We start from the raw sequence: 20,263 nt of genomic DNA, 5'->3' as shown, positions 1-20,263 counted from the left end.
TAGCTAAAGGTTATAATCCTTTAGAATGTCGTAAGGATTACGTCAAAAGGTTCAATTCCTCTATTCTCCCTAAAACGGAATTTCTACCCAGAAAACGTCTTGGAAGTGGTCAGCGGCGACTCAGCATAAACACACACCTGTCATGCCCCAACAACTGCCACGCCGGCGACAAATGCTCCATTTCCAGCCGAAAGCTAACAAAACTCAAGAGAAACAACGCAAGAAAGTAACAAGAAGAAGGAAATACTTCCAACTCAAAAACGGTTCCTTCAGACCATCATCGTTAGTGGGGCTCTATTTAAATCTCCCGGGGTTGCTGGGCTGCGGGAACTGAGTACTGGAAGGGTGTGGCGATTGGCCAGAGGGAGAACCAATGTGCATCAAGCTCTCCGTGTACCGGAGAGATACGAGCCTAGCGATTGGTCAGAGGGCGGGGTCATGGTCTGGAATGCTGACTGGCTGACGCTGCAAGCAGGCGGGCGGTGATAGGTTGTTGAGAGAGCGGAAGGTTTGAATGGTCAGGCCTATGACTGTTGGTCTTGTCCTTCTGCCAGTTCCGGAGAGAAGCTGCAAAACTGGACCTCTAGCTACAGAGATACAATTTTAACCCGAAGAAATGCTTCTGTTCCTCAGATTCCTTGTCATCCTGTGGAATCTTTGCTTCTGTCCAGTCCTGCAGGAGTTTCTCCAAATTTAAGTCCGCCTCTACTTAAGGTAAGCGGAGAGCCGTGTCCGTTCGGGAATCTCGGAAACCCGATTGTCCCTGCAGGATTCTTTCGGGACCAGAGGTCCCAAAAGCCTTATCGCCTTAGATTCATTTTTTTTTTTTCTGGTCAAGAGTGTGAAACTGGATGATTTGGATCAAGCCAATCTTATCTTCGTTCCACCTTTGAAATCCTGAGCTTGCCAGACGCCTGTAAGCTTTCGCCCTGAGCAACTGCAGTGTGACTGACATTCCAGCTGCGTTAGACTCGTCGATCCTTTGGGGTTGCTCTTCCATTCGGGATTAGGCAGGCTCTGGAAAGGGCAGAGAGGTTGAAAAAGTTGGACATCTGGAGTGTTCTTCTCTTAGATAACCCCCCTCCTTGGTGAAGACTTGGAAGTCATGTCTACAGGACCCTTTCCACCTGCAAGAGAAGAGGAACGTTCTGTTTCAGCACCCAGTTTTAGGTCCAGTCAAAGGAAGATGTTACACCTACTTTTGGAGAGAAACGCTTCTTTTACCGCCCGTTCAGACTTCCCTGGATCTCCAGGAGACAAACTCCTTGACTTGCCAAACCTAAGCATTTTGTCTGGGTAAATTCATTTTTAAAAAAGACTTATTGTTTAAATGATTTATAGGAGTGTGTGTGTATGTGTGTGTGTATTTCACATGTGGATATATGTTTGTGATTGTAGGTGTTTTCAGAAGTCAGAGACATTGTACCCCTGAAGTTACAGGTGGTTGCTCTGCTTGAAATGAATGCTGGAACCCTAGCTACAGTCTTCTGGAAAAGTTTGTTTGTTTTTCAAGACAAGGTTTCTCTGTGTATCAGCCCTAGTTGTCCTGGAACTAGCTCTTGTCCAGGCTAGCCTTGAACACACAGAGATCTGCCTGCATGTGTCACCACTGCCCACCACAGCAAACTCTTAACCAGAGCCATCACTCCAACCAGTAAATTAATTTTTAGTTTTACACCTTATTTTGATTTTATGAGCAGGTTTGTTTGCTGAATTATCCTGTTTCAAGTTCAAGGTTTGAGTCTCAACCAGGACCTTGAACATGTGACTCTTTTGGGTCTTGAGCTTCCTTTTTATGTAACAAACAATAAAAAACATCTTTTTTCTATCTGGGACTTGGTGGAGTATGTTTAAGATGGGATGACCACAGATTCAAGGCCAGCCTGGGCTTACCTTGAATTTCAGGACAATTAGTGGGCTATGGAGTGAGACTCTATTGCAAATACATAATAACAAGAAGAAAAAAAACATATCTTTTTAAAAATTTTTAATTTATTTATTATGTGTATGGCTACATATATGCTTACACACCAGAAGAGAGCACCAGATTTCATTATAGATGGTTGTGAGTCACCATGTGGTTGCTGGGAATTGAACTCAGGACCTCTGGAAGAGCAGCCAGTGCCCTTAACCTCTAAGCCATCTCTTCAGCCCCATCATTTTCTGTCTTAACAGAAGTGAACTTTCCTGCTTGTCAGAATCAATGTGCTGTCTAGGAAGAACTCTGAAAATTCTATTATGATGTTCTATGAGTTGGTCACTTTAATTGTATCAGTTTAAGTGTTGTACTTTAGATTCTGGTCTTTTCGTCTTTACACCTCAATAGCAGACAAGATTTGAGGAGTAGTAGAGATTCCAGGGAGAAACTGAATTTGTGTTCAGGGAGAACAGGATAGAGAATGTGGTGTCTAGATCCTATTTACTGGGCAGGAGAGATGGCTCCGTGTGTAAAGGCGCCTGGCACCAAGCCTGATGACCTCAGTTAGAGCCACTGTCTCCTCGAGTTGTCTCTGACCTTCACACACAAGTATGTGCTCATACAAAAATAAAATGTAGTAAAATCCTTAAAGAAAGAAAGAAAGAAAGAAAGAAAGAAAGAAAGAAAGAAAGAAGGAAAGAAAGATCCTTTTAGTTCTCATTAAATAAATCCTATCTCAGTATGTTGGTGAGAAGAAAATGAGGTTCACATTGTTGTCCTAGAGAAATGTGAAACGTTTGAGATTGTTTTTCTCAACCCAGTCTGAGCTGTTTAAAAATAGCAGCTAAGTTGGTTTGGATACTGTTTAGACCTTTGTGGTGATAATTGAGAGAGATTTCATATGAAGACATGATCTCTACCTTTTTAGGATAGTACACCCTAATGGGAGTCTTGATAGAGTCTTATGTCTCAACAGAGGAACTCCAAAACGTTGCCTTGATCTTTCGAATCTTAGCAATGGAGAGCTGTCTGCTTCTCAGCTTACTGCTTCTGCTGACTTTGATGAAACCGGTAGGGGACAGTCTTCAAAGAGAAAACTAACTTTAAAATTTTTATCTTTATTTAACTTTTATGTGTATAAATGCTTTTCTTGTGCATGTATAATATGTACCATATGCATGCCTGGTACCCTCAGAAGCCAGAAGAGTTGTGAGTTGGATCCCCAGGAAGTGGGATTGCTGACTGTGATGAGCTACTGTGTAGATGCTAGGAAATGAACCTGGGTCCTTTGGAAGAGCAGCAAGTGCTCTTAACTGCTAACATCTCTTGTGCTGGAGAGGTGGCTCAGCCTTTGAAGGCTAAGGCTTACAACTATAAGGAAAAAATAACTTTTCCGAGAAAAGACAAGGTAATAGCATAGAAATGGAAGATGGTGAAAATAGGTAAAGAACCTATGTAAAAGCAGGTATAGCTTTTACATAAAAGCTTATGTAAACCCAAAACTTGGAAGGTTGAGGCCAGCCAGCACTACCATATACCAAAGCCCTGAGAGAAAATATTTACCTAGAAGTAGAAATTTTGAGGTTAGATGATTTTTAGTTGAATGATAAATGGAAAGAGAAAATAACAGTAATAGAAGTTGCTTTGCATTAGAAAAAGTTTTTCAAGAAGTAATTTATTTTGTTGACTGATTAATGGTGGGGATGTAAGTGCAGTAATTTTTTTAATCCCAATTTAATCTTACTAGAAGCAAAGAAATTGGCATAAAAATACTTTGTTCTACAAGACCCTTCATTCAGTCCTCAGTACCCTCCAAACTCAAAAGATATACTTTGTCAACTAATTGGTGTGTGTGTGTGTGTGTGTGTGTGTGTGTCTGTGTGTGTGTGTGTGCGTGTGGGTCTGTATGTGTGTGTTTCTGGGTCTAAAGCAAAAAATTTTGCTAGTAAACCAATCTAATGTTTGCTCTAATTTCAGATTTCCTGAATAGCCACTTTCTTTTCTGTTTGCTTTCTTGGGGAGGGGAGAAGGTGGAGGTTTGAGACTGCCTCATGTAGCTCAGGCTGGCCTCAAACTTACTTTGTAGCCATTGAACTTCTGATCTGATTTACCTCCCAGGTTCTGGAATTACAGGCATATTTGTGTTTATTCCTTCTTAAGTGTATGATGTTTTGCCTGCATGTATAGTGAATGTGTGACTGGTGCCCAAAGAAGCTAGAAGCGGGTGTGAGATCCCTTGGAACTGGAGCTGAGAATGGTTGTAGAGCACTGTGTGGGTGCTGAGAACCAAACCTGGGTCCTCTGCGAAAGCAGCAAGTGCTCTTAACCTCTGAGCCATCTCTCTAGCCCAGTTAATGTTTTTTTTCCAATTATTTATTATTAGTGCATGTTTGTGTGGTGGGGGTGGGGGTAATGGACTATGAGAAAACGGCTGTGCGCCACCATGTTTCCATACATGTTTCCATACAGTGCTGAGGATTGAAGTTTGTGCATGCTAAGCAAACACAAGTAAGCTGCATGCCCAGCCCATTATTCTTCATAACTGATTGCAGGTTCCTCGGATTCCTCAGGACCTCAGGATGCACAGTTAACCGCCAAGTAAGTTCTGCTGTTGAAAATGGTCTGCACGTCCTCACTGATCACAGGGATTGTAAAATTCCCTAATACTTCCTTTATTCCATCTTGTGCTCTTTTTGTTTTGTTTAATCTTTTTTTTTTATTGAGCTCTACGTTTTTCTCTGCTCCCCTCCCTGCCTCTCCTCTCCTCTCTTCAGTCCTCCCCCAAGGTCCCCATGCTCCCAATTTACTCAGGAGATCTTGTCTTTTTCTACTTTCCATGTAGATTAGATCCATGTAAGTCTCTCTTTAGTGTCCACATTGTTGTCTAAGTTCTCTGGAATTGTGGTTTATAGGCTGGTTTTCTTTGCTTTATGTTTAAAAACCACTTATGAGTGAGTACATATGATAATTGTCTTTCTGGTTCCGGGGTTAGCTCACTCAAAATGATGTTTTCTAGCTCCATCCATTTGCCTGTAAATTTCAAGATGTTGTTATTTTTTCTGCTGTGTAGTACTCCATTGTGTAAATGTACCACATTTTCCTTATCCATTCTTCAGTTGAGGGGCATTTAAGTTGTTTCCAGGTTCTGGCTATGACAAACAAAGCTGCTATGAACATACTTGAGCACATGTCATTGTGGCACGATTGAACATCCTTTGGATATATACCCAAAAGTGGTATTACTGGGTCTTGAGGAAGTTTGGAGAAACCCTATTTTAAAAAACTAAAACCATAACAAAAAATCAAAACTTATTCTAAATGACTGTTTTAGTCTTTTTAGCTTCTCCTTAGATATTGTATAAGTAGATACTATGTAATCGCACTGGGGAACACTTTCTATGGCAGCTTTTATGAGTACATGTGAAAATTTTATTTGTCTTTGAACTGATTTTTTTCTTCCTCCTTTTTTTCTTCTTCTTCTTCAAGACAGGATTTCTCTGTGTAGCCTTGGCTTGTCCTGATACTCTGTAGATCAGGCTCCAGAGTGCTGGGATTAAAGGCTTGTGACCACCACCTGGATTGATTTTGGTTTTTTCCTCTTTCAATGCTTTTTTCTTGGAGGCTGGGTCTCATTGTACGACCTTGAACTCACAGTGATCCTCCCTCTTCACCTGAATGCTGGCTCCACAGTGGTGGGCCACAGGCCTGGCTTTGGGTTGTTGTAAGAACCCCTTGCTGTGTAGACTAGGTGGGAATGTGGGAGGGAAGATCGAAACTCAGCTCTGAAAAGAGCCTCCTGTCGCCAGTGTGGGTACAGGAGTGGCAGGTGTTGTCTGGTGGTCGCCTGGCTTGCCCAAGGCCCCAGGGCCCATCCTAGCATCAGAACAGGAATAAGAGATGTGAGGTAGACTTTCTTGTGTGCATGTTTATCTCATCCAGGTATGCTGGTGAACTGAGGTCCTTTTCCCCAGGATGCCACTGAGTCTTGATATTTAATACCCTGCACATTGTTGGAAGAGACACATAAAGACTAGGACTCCTTGAATAGAAGAAAGGGAAACTGGGTGCCCCTAGCCGAACTGTGTTTGGGGATTACCTGACTAGTGGTCTGTTTTTGTTTTTATCTTCAGGAATCATCGCCAGGACCCTGTGAAAGGCACCCCAGTAGGTAGACCAGCCTGCTCACCCACCTTCCCACCTCCGCCCCTTCCTTTGAATAGAGGGTCTCACTGTGCTTGGCTAGCTGGGCTGGAGTTGAGCTCTGACACTTCAGGCATGCATCACCATGCCCAGCCTAGACTCTCCTTTGGTGTGCCTGTGGCTTTATTTCTCTGGTGGGAAGCAGAGGGGTCCCAGCTGGTGGTGTGGCTTACAGAGACTGGATGTTTTCAGTAGACAGTGTCTTTTAGGTGCAGCTTCTGTGTAGTACTCCAAATGCTTTGGACTATGGCCACAGAAAAAAAGATGCAATGCGTGGCCTATCTGCAAATAAAGAAAATGTGAGTATTTAGTGGAAACCTTGCTATATTAATTTTATTTTTTTAAATGAACAACTGCTTGATGTTGATTGAAACCTAGGCTCAAATGCTAGACAAGCAAATTCCGCCACTGTAATAACAACAACAACAACAAACTCTTGTTTTTCTACCTAATGTTTAACCGTAGGACAAAAATCTAGCTCTATAGCAAGTTATCAGTTATCTTCAGTTCATCAGTTTAAGTATACGAATTGCCATTACTATCATGTAAATGATTGATTTGAAATGGCCATGTTGTGTTTGTAGGTGTAGGCACACGTGGTACGCACATATATCCAAATATACCTTCCCAAGCAAACTTTCTTCTCTATCCTTTTGCTTACGATGATAAAATTTGTATTTTCCAAAGCAAATCTGAGTGTCAGACATGAAGTCCAAAGTATTATATATCTTACGATATGCATTTGATGTTTGTGTGTGTGTGTTTATGAGAGTATTCATGGTTTGATCAGATATGATTCTTTTGGCAGACATTACTACTTCTCTTCCTCCAGCCCATGCAGTTTTTCTTATGCAGATAAACACCAATCTGAAGACACTGGAGTGGGAGGCACCTAGGACCCCGAGATTTCGAAACCTGCCTGGAGAGCCTCTGGCTTCTCCCCTTCCTGTGCTGGTGAGTTGTTGACTATGTTGACGATTGGAGTATCATGGACCAGAGAGTAAGCTGTGGACTTCTGGCCTGTTGACTTTTCCTGAGCTGCTTTAGGTGATAAAAGGGTGAGGGAGTAAATCCAATCTCTGTCTTTTTAGGTGTTTAAACTATGGAGTGAGAGTTTTTCTTAGGCCTTTGGTTTCTTCTTCTTTTCTCTTCCTTTCTTTTTGGGTTTTTGAGACAAGGTCTCATTCTGCAATTCAGGCTAGGCTAGTCACTGTGTAATTCAGGCTGTTCTAAAACCCACAACAATCCTGCTATCTCAGTCTAGTGCTAGGATAACAACCCTGCGTCACGATGCATGTTGCCTAATTTTTTTCTTTCTTTCTTTCTTTCTTTTCTTTTCGTTGTTTTTTTTTTTTTTTCTTTTTGAGACAAGGTTTCTCTATAGCTTTGGAGCCTGTCCTGGAACTAGCTCTTGTAGACCAGGCTGGCCTCGAACTCACAAAGATCCACCTGCCTCTGCCTCCGAGTGTGCCACCACCGCCCGGCCTGCCTAGTTTTTTTATTCTTTTTTGAAGTGAGGTTCCACTGCTCAGGCTAGCCTTGAATGCCTGTTCTCTATCCTCCTGTTTGGTCTTTTGAGCCCTGATGTTATAGGTTTCTGCCACTACAGGTTGCTTCTAAGCGTTGTACACTTTTAATTCTTACATTTATATTGTTAGTATATTTTGAGTCAGTCTTTATTCATGATACAAATGTTCTGGTTTTGTTTTGTTTTGTTTTTACAGTTTTTCAAGACAGGGTTTCTCTGTATCTTTGGAGTCTGTCCTGAAACTAACTCTTGTAGACCAGGCTGTCCTCAAATTCACAGAGATCCGCCAGCCTCTGACTCCCAAGTGCTGGGATTAAAGGCGTGCGCCACCCCGCCTGACTGATGCAAGTGTTCTGAATAAAGTCAGGGTTTCTTGTTTGTTATTTTTCATTTTTTGTTCTTTCATTGAGACAGGATTTGAGTGTGTAGCTCAGCCTCTTGATTAGTGGGATCATAGACATGTGCTTTCACACTGAGCCCTAACTAGGTTTTAATCTTGTCAATATACTTCATAGGAAAATAGAATCTTGGTGGAAAATGAAATGAGATATCTGGGTAGTCCCATTACTACAGTTCCAAAATTGAGTCAAAATCTAAAGCTAGAAGACCAAGAAGGGATTTCAGAGGAGCCAATGGAGTTTTCCCTGGAAGACCAAGACACCAAGGTATGGTGTTCTGTTACTTCTCATTTTTCATCCTTTCTTTTCCATTTTATTTTTTATTTGCATGTGTCTGTATGTTTATGTGTATGTGGATGCCATATGTGTGGTAGTCAGAGGACAACTTGTGAAAGCTAGTTCTCTCTTATCATGAGGGTCCAGGCGTCAAACTCAGATCAGCAGGCTTCACGAGCTGAGTCATCAGTGGCCCTTGGTTTCTGCTATTGTTTTTGTTTTTTCCTGTTTCTGGGTTTTTTTTTTTTGTTTGTTTTGTTTTGTTTTTTGTTTTTTGAGACAGGGTTTCTCTGTGTAACAGCCCTTGCTGCCCAGGAACACACTCTGTAGATCAGGCTCGACTTGAACTCACAGAGATCCGCCTACCTCTGCCTCCAGGCTGCTGGGATTAAAGGCACCACCGCCCTGCTGTTTTTGTTTTTTAAAAGCAGGGTCTGAAGACATAGTCCGGGTTGCGGACATTGCTGTTCAGAGCACCTTTGAAGTGCACACTCCTGTCTTAACCTCTGGGATACTAAGACTATAGGTATGCAATCTTGTGCTGCCGTTCCAAATTTTCCATTTCAGTTTGTTTGTTTGTCTGTTTGTTTGAGACAGGGTCTAACTTTGAGGCCCAGGCTGTCCTAGAACTTACTTGTATTCAAAACTGGTCTGGAATTCACTGTATAGCCCAAGTTGTCTTGGAACTCCTTAATCCTCCTGCCTCAGTCTCCCAAGTGCTAGAATTACAGGTATGAGCGTCTACATTTGTTCCTAAGTAAACAATAGTCTATCCCTATTGTACCAGGGCTGTGAAAACAAAACAAAAAGCCAGGATCTTAGTCATGATACAAGCCTATAATCTCACTGTTTGGTAAATAGAAGCAGGAAGGTTGTAAGTGAAAAGCCTGCCTTGATTACATAGTGAGGCCTGGTCTCAAAGGGGCAGTGGACTAGACAGATGGCTCAGCAGTTAAGAACCCGGGCTGCTCTTTCAGAAGACCAGGGTTTAAGCTCAAAATTTTATTTTAATTAAAAAAGAAAGAAAGAAAGAAAGAAGTCTTTAGACTCGAAGAATCACCTAACGGATAGAGTCTTGTCACCATGGAGATCATCCTATTACTGGATGAGAAATTTTAGTCAGTAATTTGAGTCATCAGCAGAAGTGATGGCTGGAATAACCAGGCAGGATCTTGCAAGTGTTTTACGGTGTACTTCCCACACCACTAGGAGATAATTTGAAACTGCTTGTGCCTTGTAGGTGTGTGTTGACATTCCAGAGATAGTTTCTGAGGTGTTTAGCACTTCTGAATCAGCTTCATTGATTTGAAACTAATGTGGGCAAAGATGTTTAAAAATCCACTCCCTTAAATGGAGTAACTTTGTCTAGAGGGATAAGCTGACTAATGGAAGTGAATGGACACAAAAGGGCAGGATGGGGGGTGTGGGAAATAGTGCACTCGACATACAATGCACCCTTGTACTGAAACTTTATAAAGTTAAAGATAAATAATTTGCCAGGCTTGGTGGCTCATGCTTATAATTCTAGCACTTGGTGCACTGAGACAGGAAGGTTTCCTCAAGCTCGAAGTTGGCTAGGGTAGCAGAGGGATACCCTGTTTCCACAAGCTAAGTGTAGTGAGTTCACAAGGCAGATGTGGTCCATGGGTTTCAGTTCCTGATCTCTTACTAGTGTTAGGCCATCTGCCATCTACTGCGAGCCTCAGTTTTCCCTTTTGAATGGGAGAGCAGGGCTGGGCAGAAGGCTCAGCTTATAAAGTCCCAGAACCCACATAAATGCTGGGTGGTTCCATCTGTAATCCAGCTCTAGAAAGGGGAAGACAGCAGACAGAGATTGGGGTCAGCAGGCCAGTAGAGCACCCTTACCAGCCAGCTCTCTGCTCAGTTGACAGTCTGCCCCGTGAATGAGGAGAGTGATTGAGGAAGACTATTGGCGTCCACCTAGGGCCTCCACACGCATTCACAGACACGTGCATACATGCACGTGGGTTACACGAATACGCATGTCAAATGGTGAACGTAGTAACTTCCACAGAATTCCTGTCCATATGATAAAGTATTAAGAGCAATTTGTATAATTCCAGCACTCAGGAAGCTGAGGCAAGAGAAGTCCAAGTTCAAGGCCAGCCTGTCTCAATCTATGCTTCTCCCTAAAATAAAGCATGTGTGTTCTTATTTCACACATCTGTGTGTATGTGTGTGTATAAACACGGGATAGCAGTGTTTAATGGAGGAGAGATCCACCTGCTTCTGCCTCCCAATTGCTGGAATTAAAGGCGTGCATCACCGCTGCCTGGCTAGACTGTGGAGTTGGTTCTCCCTTCCACATTTATATGGTTCTGGGAATTGAACTCAGGCCGCCAGGCGCCAGCAAGTACCTTCCTTACTGCGCCGTCTTGGCAGCCCTGTTCTGTACATCTTTTGTTTTTAATTTTATTGATTTTTATTGAGCTCTACATTTTTCTCTGCTCTCTTCCCTTTCTCTCCCCTCCCCTTCAACCCTCTCCCAAGGTCCCCATGCTCCAAATTTACTCAGGAGATCTTGTCTTTTTCTACTTCCCATGTAGATTAGACCTATGTATGTCTCTCTTAGGGTCCTCATTGTTGTCTAGATTCTCTGGGATTGTGAGTTGTAGGCTGATTTTCTTTGCTTTATGTTTAAAAACCACTTATGAGTGAGTACATGTGATAATTGTCTTTCTGTGTCTGGGTTACCTCTCTCAAAATGATGTTTTCTAGCTCCATCCATTTTCCTGCAAAATTCAAGCTGTCGTTATTTTTTTCTGCTGTGTACCACATTTTTTTTTATCCATTTAGGTTGTTTCCAGGTTCTGGCTATGACAAACAAAGCTGCTATGAACATAGTTGAGCACATGTCCTTGTGGCACGATTGAGCATCTTTTGGATATATACCCAAAAGTGGTATTACTGTGTCTTTTTTTTTTTCGAGACAGGGTTTCTCTGCGGCTTTGGAGCTGTCCTGGAACTAGCTCTTGTAGACCAGGCTGGTCTCGAACTCATAGAGATCCGCCTGCCTCTGCCTCCCGAGTGCTGGGATTAAAGGCGTGCGCCACCACCGCCCGGTTTTACTGAGTCTTGAGGAAGGTTGTTTCCTAATTTTCTGAGAAATCACCACACTGACTTCCAAAGGGGCTGTACCAGCTTGCACTCCCTTTACCCCACAACCTCTCCAGCATAAGTTGTCATCAGTGGTTCTGATTGTTCTTTAAATCTTTAACATGAGAATGGAGTGAGAGTTTTGTCATTTCAGAGTTTAAGTCTAAAGAAGATGGCCTCTCTCTGTGACATCAGTGCCATTCAGATTGAGGAGGAAGAGTCTGACCAAGGGTATCTGATTGGTGATTTCTCCAAGGTGAGTTTGTTTCTATCTGCCTTTACTACGTGTGTGTGTGTGTGTGTGTGTGTGTGTGTGTGTGTGTGTGTGTGTGTATGTGTGCGCGTGTGCACGTGAGCTCACAGAGATCTACCTGCCTCTGCCTCTGCCTCTGCCTCTGCCTCCTGAGTGCTGGGATCAAAAGTGTGTGCCATCACCACCAGGCTGAATCGTCTGGATTTTAATCTCTGTTTGCAGAGGATGCTAGATGTAACACTAAATGTGCTTTGTTGACCTAAAGGTATATATATCTCAACCCTAAATCTATCTACTAAGAAGGTATTTCTTGTTTATCTAAGAAAAATCCAGAACACTGGTATGTATATGAAACTTTGTATCCTTTATTCTTGTTAGAAATATCTTTTTGAGAGCTGGCAAGATGGCTCAGCAGGCAAAAAGCACCCTGGAGCTTGTGGTAGAAGAAAAGAACCAATTCCAGAAAGTTGTTCTCTGCCTTTGACACTTGCATGGTGGCACATGAGTACCCACAGTCGCCCTCACACACATTTTTTAAAGGCATTTGTTGATTATGCACACAGTGTTCTGCCTGCGTCTGTGCCAGCGTGTCAGGAGAGGGCACCAGATCTCATTGTAGATGGTTGTGAGTCACCATGTGGTTGCTGAGAATTGACTCAGGACCTCTGGAAGAGGAGCCAATGCTTTTACCCTTTGAGCCATCTATCCAGCTCTCACACACAATTTTTAGGATGTTTAAAAATCTTTTAAGCTGGGTATAACAGCTCATATCTATAGTCTCAGCACTCAGGAGACAGAAGCAGGAGAATTGCTGCAAGTTTCAGATCAGCTTAAACTCTATAGTGAGTTCTAGGCAAACCAGACTATCCAGTGAGACCTTGTCTCCAAAAGCAGTTTGTGTGTATGTGTGTGTGTGTGTGTGTGTGTGTGTGTGTGTGTGTGTGTGTAAATAAGTAAAATGATATTAATACTTGGTTAATATAAAAAGTAGAAAAATTCATTCCAAACCTTTTTAACCAGGAAGATTGTTTTTTGTGTGTATTTCTACAGACTTTTTCCACACAAACACACACAGACAAGTATTTTTATCCCCCAGCCCTCAATAACAACAAAAATAACTGTTATGCTCTTTTGAGTCTGTTGAGGTTTTGTGTTGTTTTATATCATCTCGTGGGCTCATCGGAATAAGAGCACAGCTCAGTTGTAGAGAGAGTGCTTGCCTGCTGTGCCCAGGTTCTGGACTGGATCCTCAAACTGCCTGTCCTCCCACTTTGTATCAAGTCCATCTTTTCTGAGGCAGGGTAGTGAGATCCTGTCCCCAAACCACAGCCGAAGCTTTTCAGTGGGGGCTGGAGATGTAACAGTGATAGAATTGTATGCTTAGCTGTCCATGGCCCTGGCTTCAGACCTCGGACAGACAGTCTTTCCAGCAGCAAACAGTTCTGTTTCGTCATTTATCTTTGCTTTTGCAGTGTTTTTATTGTTAACGCCTTTAAGTTTTTTGAGTGAGTGTGCGTGTACATGAGAATGTGGAGTGTTCATGTCATATACTAGAGGACAACTTACGAGAGCTGGTTTTCTCCTACTATGTGGGTCCTGGGGTTGAACTCAGGTTTTCAAGCTTGGTGGCAAATACCTTTACCCACTGACCTGTGTCTCTGGTCCTGTTTTTGTTTTTGTTTTGTTTTTGAGACAGCTTGTTTTTTTTTTTTCTTGCCAGGCTTATGCACAGCCACTTGGCTTATGTTTTTGTTTTTTAAGATATCTCATATCGCCAGGAGGTGTTGGCTCACACCTCTAATCCCAGCATTTGGGAGGCAGAAGCAGGCGCTCTCTGTGAGTTTGAGGCCAGCCTGCGCTACAGAGTGAGTTTGGGATGGCCAGGTCTGTTACACAGAGAAACCGTCTCAAAAAAAGAAATCATCTCATAGCTCAGGATCCTTCTGCTTCAGTCTCCCAAATGCTAGGATTACAGATGTATACCAATACTTGAACTTTAATCTTTTGATTTTGGGTGTGTGGGATGCTGTATGTGCTTTAGTGTATGTGTCCATGTGAAGCCATAGGTCAACCTTGAGGGGTGTTCCTCAGGAGCTGTCACCATGTGTTTTTGAGGCAGGGTCCCTCACTGGTACCTAGGGCTTACAGATGAGTCTAGACTGGCTGGCCAACAAGCCCCAAGGATCCTTGTGCCTCTGCCGCCCCAGCTCTGGGATTATAAATGCATACCATCCCGCTAGCTTTGCTTGTGGATGCTAGGGTCAATGCCGGTCCTCATAGTTGTATTTTGCTACCTGATTTATCGCCCCCATTTTATTGTTAACAACAACAACAACAGAATTGTTTATTTTTATTTTGTTTTTAAGTGTTTTGCCTGAATATCAGTACGGGCCAGTGACACATAATGTGGGTGGTAAGAAATAAACCTTGGTCCTCTGCAAGAGCACCAAGTACTCTTCACTACTGAGCAATGTCTCCAGCCCCATGCTTCATCATTTAAAAAAAATGGCTAAATAGTGCACACCTTTAGGTAGGCAGATCTCTGTGAATTCAGGGTCACCCTGGTCTACATAGTAAGTTCCAGAACTGTCAGAGATACATAGTGAGACTCAAAAAACAACAACAAATTTTTGTTTGTTTGTTTTGGAGCCTGTCCTGGATCTAGCTCTTGTAGACCAGGCTGGCCTCAAACTCACAGAGATCCGCCTGCTTCTGCCACCTGAGTGCTGGGATTAAAGGTGTGTGCCACCACTGCCCAGCCAAAAATGTTTTTTTTTTTTTAAAAAAAAAGTTTTATTTATTTTGTATACAGTTCTGCCTGCAGGCCAGAAGAGGGCACCAGACCCCATTACAGATGGTTGTGAGCCACCATGTAGTTGCTGGGAATTGAACTCAAGACCTCTGGAAGAGCAGCCAGTGCTCTTAACTGCTGAGCCATCTCTCTAGCCCCAACAAAATGTTTTTATTTTATGTATATGGGTTGTGTGCCTGTGTCTATGCATCACATGTGTGCAGTGTCGTCAGAGGACGAAAAAGGGCATCAGAGCTATTGATAGTACAGCTAGAGACAACTGTGAGCCACCACGTGGGTGCTGGGAGTCTGAACCTGGGTCCTCGGGAAAGCAGCCATCCATCCCCCCAGACCTGTATTTTATCATTTTCAATATCTGTTCATTAGTTAATTCTTCGGCTATTCATGATTTCTCTATAAGTCCTTTCTGTGGGACATTTGAGTTTATATTTTCCTTATGAGTAAAATGGGGATATTTGTGGAAACGTAAAGTTCTGTGTACATCCTTGAAAAGTTCCTAGGGATCAGTTGATAGAAACAGAATTGCTGTTTTGTTTTGTTTTCTAATATCACTTGAAAGCCAGATGTGGTGTTGCACACCTTTAATCCTAGAACTCTGGAGGCAGAGGCAGGGGGATCTCTGAGTTAAGGCCAGCCTGGTCTATAAAGTAAGTTCCAGGATAGATCTACACAGAGAAACCCTGTCTCAAAAACAAGCAAAAAGTCCCAGCACTCGGGAGGCAGAGGCAGGCGGATCTCTGAGTTCAAGGCCAGCCTGGTCTACAAGAGCTAGTTCCAGGACAGGCTCTAGAAACTACAGGGAAACCCTGTCTCGAAAACAAACAAACAAACAAAAAAAAAACAAAAAACAAGCTAAAAGGACTTACTTGGAAAGGACACTATGGGAGTCTTTGATCTGACGCTTGGGCTGGGAATTCCTGCTGTAATTTCAGTTCTTGGGACTTTCTAGGTGTGTGTGCTGCCGACGGTGTCAGGAAGACACCAGGACCTGAAATACGTCACCCCAGACACAGTAAGCAGATTCTGCGATGATAACTGGGCGATCAAGCCATCCGGGCTGTGCGCCCCGAAAACCCACCTCTGTCTGTGTTGCCGTCACTCCGTCCGCTCTCATGGGCATCTTATTCCACTGAGGCTGTATGAAAAGGACTTCTTTGTATCCAGTTTTTATCTTCTTAACAATCTATCTATTTTAGAGATAAGGTTTCCCTCCGTAGACCAGGCTGTCCTGGAACTCACAGAGATCTGCCTGCCTCTGCCTCTGTCTCTGGAGTGTTGGGATTAAAGGTATTTGTACCATGCCCAGCTCCATTTTCTGCCTTTTAAAATTTTTTAAATTAAACAAACGATATATTATTATAAATAAGCGAGAGAAGGGAAGGAAGACATAAAAAGAAAAAAAATTACTCAGTTGGGACTCAAAGTAGCCTTGAACCCTTATTTATATGTTAGCAATCTCTCTCTTTCTCACAAACAGTAGCAACAACAACAACAAAACACACACATACACACAAACAATAACAGCAGAACCACACACACACACACACACACACACACACACACACACACACACGATAACTCTGAAAAAGTCTCCTTTATCCCAGACTGTTTGTAAATTCACTGTGTAGTTGAGGCTGAGTAATGACCTTGCATTTCTGAGCCTTCTACATCTACTTCCTGAGTGCTGAGAGTCTAAGCGGGTGCCATCATACCTGTTGTAATCCGTGCTCGCAGAGTTGCAGGGCGGGGGAGCAGGCTTTGTGTGTGCACTCTTCCACCTCAGTCTCTAGGTCCCCACTCTCTTTTTGAGACAGGATCTCTCTATGTAGTCCCAACTGGCCTGGAACTTGCTTTGTAGATCACACTGGCCTTGAATTTACAAAGATCTGCTTGCCTCTTTTTCTGAGTACTGGGATTAATTTTAGTTTATAAAAAAATGGAGTGATGATGAACTTATAGTTTTGCTTGGTGAGATTATTGTAAGTATTTGAGGCCAGCAATGGTAAGACCTTGTCTCAAAATTAAAAAAAAAAAAAAAGGCCAGTCATAACACACATCTTTAATCCAGCACCTGGGAGCAGAGGCAGGTACATCTCTGAGTTTGAGACCAGCTGGTTTATAGAGAGATCCAGGACAGCCAGAGATATACAAGGAAACCCTGCCTTGAAAAACAAAACAAAGAAAAAGATGATCTGTATTATTTTAATAACTATATAATCTGTTATACCAGAATGTATAATTTATTTAACTAAACCTTTCTTATTGAATATTAAGTTGTTTCTAATATTTCAGTGTTCTAAAACAATGCTAAGATGAATATCAATTTGTGCACTTAAAGTGTTAGAAGAAACTCGGGGTAGTGGGTACATGCTTTTAATCCCAGCAGTTAGGAGGCAGGGCCAGGAGGGTCAAGAGTTCAGAGTCATCCTCAGGTATAGTGAGTTTGAGCACAGCCTGGGCAACATAAGACTTTATCTCTTCAAAACAAAGACTTTAAAATAGGGGGTATAATTTCATGTATTTTTATATGTATTTATAACGTTTCTTTCTAGAAAGGCTGAACTAATGTATTCTTCTAGAAGCAGTTTTAAGTTTCTCCTTTAAATATAAATCCTCACCTGAAAGACTTGGTGAATGGGGATCTACTTCCCTTGTCTTCTTATAAAATTGGGTTCTCTAGCTATTACCTCTGCTACTGCTGTCCTCCTTGGATGTCTCCTGAGAGGCTGCTGGTGACCATGCTTGTCTCTAGATGGAGAGGTAACTTCAACATCAGCCACATGGGGCCTCTGCACAGGCATCTCCACTTCATGCTCATGTGTGGGACTGGGCTTAACCTTTGCCATGTTGCAGATGCAGGTTATCTCTGGGGGTTGTGCATGCAGCGTGGCTCTGGGTGACGAATGGGAGTATACGAAAAGGTGCTGTGGCTCCTCTCTCTGAGTGACAGTGGACAGGATGTTCAGTCTCCCTTTCCCTGCAGGTGGCTGATTTACTGTCTGGAAAGTTCCAGGATCTGATCGAGAAGTTTTATATCATCGATTGCCGCTATCCGTATGAGTACCTGGGAGGACACATCCTGGTGAGGTGACACTGGGGACATTAGCAAGGGAGAGGCTGGGGATTTGGGTTTATTGAGAAGAGTGTATGGGCAAAGGGTCCTGTGAAATCTAGCACCAGGACGGAGATTATCCGTTTGGATCGCATCGGAGGGAATCATTTCTGTGTTAAGCAATCCCTTTCCCTTCTGGATAATCTCCCCCTTTCCTGTGGGAGCCCCAAAGTAAAAACAGTCGGAGAACCAGGAATACTTTGCAAACATTTAATGTTCACAAACAGTTCTCAGAGTTTAATCTGTACTCCGGTGGTTCAGTTCTGTGAACAGGCGTGGAGCAGCCACAAACCAAACTCTTTGCCAAACCCTAGGGTAGATACAGAGATAGGCTTAGTCTCTTGCCCTGGAATTCCTTCTTGCCTAGGCTTTCTGGCCTAAATATCCCAGCATAGTATCCCAGGCATTCCTAAGTATTGACTGGACACAAGCCCTTGAGGGAATGCTTGCTAACATCCTTTTCTACAGGGAGCCTTGAACCTGTACAGTCAGAAAGAACTGCATGAGTTCTTTCTGAAGAAGCCTATTGTCCCTCTGGATGGCCAGAAAAGAATCATCATTGTGTTCCTTTGTGAATTCTCCTCAGAGCGAGGCCCCCGAATGTGAGTGTCTAAGGTTGGCGATGGAAATGGATCTTGAACGAGACTTGTCAGACCCGTTTAGACAGACTAACCCGAATGAGTGTCTTCCACTGCAGTTAGATGGTGTAGAACTTTGAGACATGGGTCTTGGCTAGTACACACAGGCCATGGGGACGGGCCTTGGGGGTTGTAGTCCAGCCCTACTTCCAGTCACATACCTGCTTCCCGATCCACCAAGATGTGAACAAGCTGGGCAATGACCTCCCAAGTGGTTCCCAGACTCAAGTCTGAGCACTAAAGGGAAGAACTGGGCACTGCGATGGAACTCAGCTGCAGTGTGCTTGCCTAGAACGCATGTCCTTGGGTTTGATCCCCAACATTGCATAAGACTGGTCATGATTGTACACACCTATAATCCCAGCCCGGAAAGGTGGAGTCACACAACCAGGAAGAACAGAAGTTTAAGGTCTTCCTGGGTTCTAGATCAGTCTGGGATAGAGAGCCTGTCTCAAAAGAAGAGCCAGACATGGTGGTGCATGCCTAAAATCCCAGTACTTTGGAGGCAGAGGCTGGCAGATCTCTTTGAGTTTGAGTTTGAGACCCTGTCTCAAAAACAAAACAAAACACAGACAAACAAAAATCCATGTAAACACACATACACACACACACACACACACACACACACACACATACAAAGAGTTTTAGGGATGAAGCTTCAATGGAGGAAATGGAAGAGAATGTTATTTGGACCTTGGTTAGCAAACGGTGAGAGGTTATGTGTATCGGAGGTGGTGGCTGGGGATTAACCCTCTCTTCTAGACAGTACTTTACCCCTGAACTACATTCCTAGCCATAAAAGTTCTTTAGGGAAGTTAGTCATGGTCTGCCCCCACCCCCCCACTGAAGGAAACCTGACTTTTTGCTTCCTTCACCCAATTCATCTCTGGATTTTCTCTAAAGGTGCCGTTCTCTGAGAGAAAAAGACAGAGCTCTGAACCAGTACCCGGCATTATACTACCCCGAGCTGTATATCCTCAAAGGGGGCTACAGAGACTTTTTTCCAGAATATATGGTAAAGGGACATGGAAGAGCCCAGACATGGCAGGGTGTGGGGGTGAGGTGAGGTGAGGTGGGTGGTGGTGGTGTGGCTCAGACTCAGAAGAGCCAGCATTAGCCTGCAACCTCCAAGACTGTAAACATCCTGAGAGGAAACTGCTGTAGCTCAGCCACTGGGAGCAGCACCTCTTGTCCTTCGTGGGCAGAGCTCAGGAGCCTAAGGTGTCCTTGGCCTTGTCTCCTGCCTTTCAGGAGCTGTGTGAACCGCAGAGCTACTGTCCTATGCACCACCAGGACCACCAGGCTGAGCTGCTCAGATGGCGAAGCCAGAGCAAAGCACAGGAAGGGGAGCGGCAGCTTTGGGAGCAGATTGCCGTCCTGGCGAAGGATGTGAGGCCATGATAGTGGGTATGACAGTGGCCGTGAAGTCACTGGAAGACAATGGAAATGCCGAATAGAAAGAGTCATCTATGCCGCTAGCCCTATGGTTGTTAAAACTGCAAACACTGGGGATCGTCAGGCACGGTGCAGCACCTTTAGTCCCAGCACTCAGGAGGTAGAGGCAGGAGGATCTCTGTGAGTTTGAGGCCAACCAGGGCTACACATGACCCTATCTCAAAAACAAACAAACAAATAAAAAGCAAACAAAGCAAAAGCCATCTACAAGCTGTTATACTGACGGACTGCTAGGCCTGAGAACCGGCCGTGTCAGTGAGCCGCTGCCTGGGGGCTGGATGGTGAGCAGAGGTGTTCGCCCTGCTTCAGGGAGTTCATAGAGCTCTCTGCTTAGTTTCCCATGTCTTAGAAGAAGCCAGACAGCTGGTTCTCTGACCAGGCCTGGCTGTCTGACATCCTACCTCTTCTCTTTCTTTGTATTTTTCTGCCATTGGTCCCCATCGTCTTTACTGAATGGGAAAAGAAACAGGAGATGTGTGGTTGTGAACCCAGGCTCTTCCTAGAAGACCTACATAGAGCGAGGAGTTGTGAGTGAGGCTCCTTTAAGGGACTGTCG

At 43.6% G+C, this 20,263-nt stretch overlaps 1 protein-coding gene across 2 annotated transcripts; it reads left to right on the top strand.

Annotated features, from left to right (window-relative positions):
* The first annotated feature begins 142 nt into the window (after nt 1-142).
* Nucleotides 143-19,746, top strand: Cdc25c (cell division cycle 25C). Of its 2 annotated transcripts, XM_038330870.1 has the most exons (15): nt 143-282; nt 634-714; nt 1,073-1,296; nt 2,895-2,989; nt 4,471-4,516; nt 6,049-6,082; nt 6,328-6,417; nt 6,974-7,072; nt 8,162-8,311; nt 11,592-11,693; nt 15,452-15,514; nt 17,486-17,584; nt 18,083-18,216; nt 19,156-19,267; nt 19,504-19,746. In XM_038330870.1, the coding sequence occupies exons 3-15, from the start codon at nt 1,106-1,108 to the stop codon at nt 19,651-19,653; spliced, it is 1,365 nt and encodes a 454-aa protein (XP_038186798.1). In that variant the 5' UTR covers nt 143-282; nt 634-714; nt 1,073-1,105; the 3' UTR covers nt 19,654-19,746. The 2 variants fall into 2 exon arrangements, with proteins under 2 accessions (XP_038186798.1, XP_038186797.1); XM_038330869.1 differs by lacking the exon at nt 143-282 and having other exon boundaries at nt 566-714.
* The last annotated feature ends 517 nt before the right edge of the window (nt 19,747-20,263 follow it).

Source organism: Arvicola amphibius, chromosome 5 (assembly GCF_903992535.2).
Source record: "Arvicola amphibius chromosome 5, mArvAmp1.2, whole genome shotgun sequence".
NCBI classification, from domain to species: domain Eukaryota; kingdom Metazoa; phylum Chordata; class Mammalia; order Rodentia; family Cricetidae; genus Arvicola; species Arvicola amphibius.
Note: the sequence above shows the minus strand (reverse complement) of the source record. Positions and strands in the feature narration are given on the sequence as shown.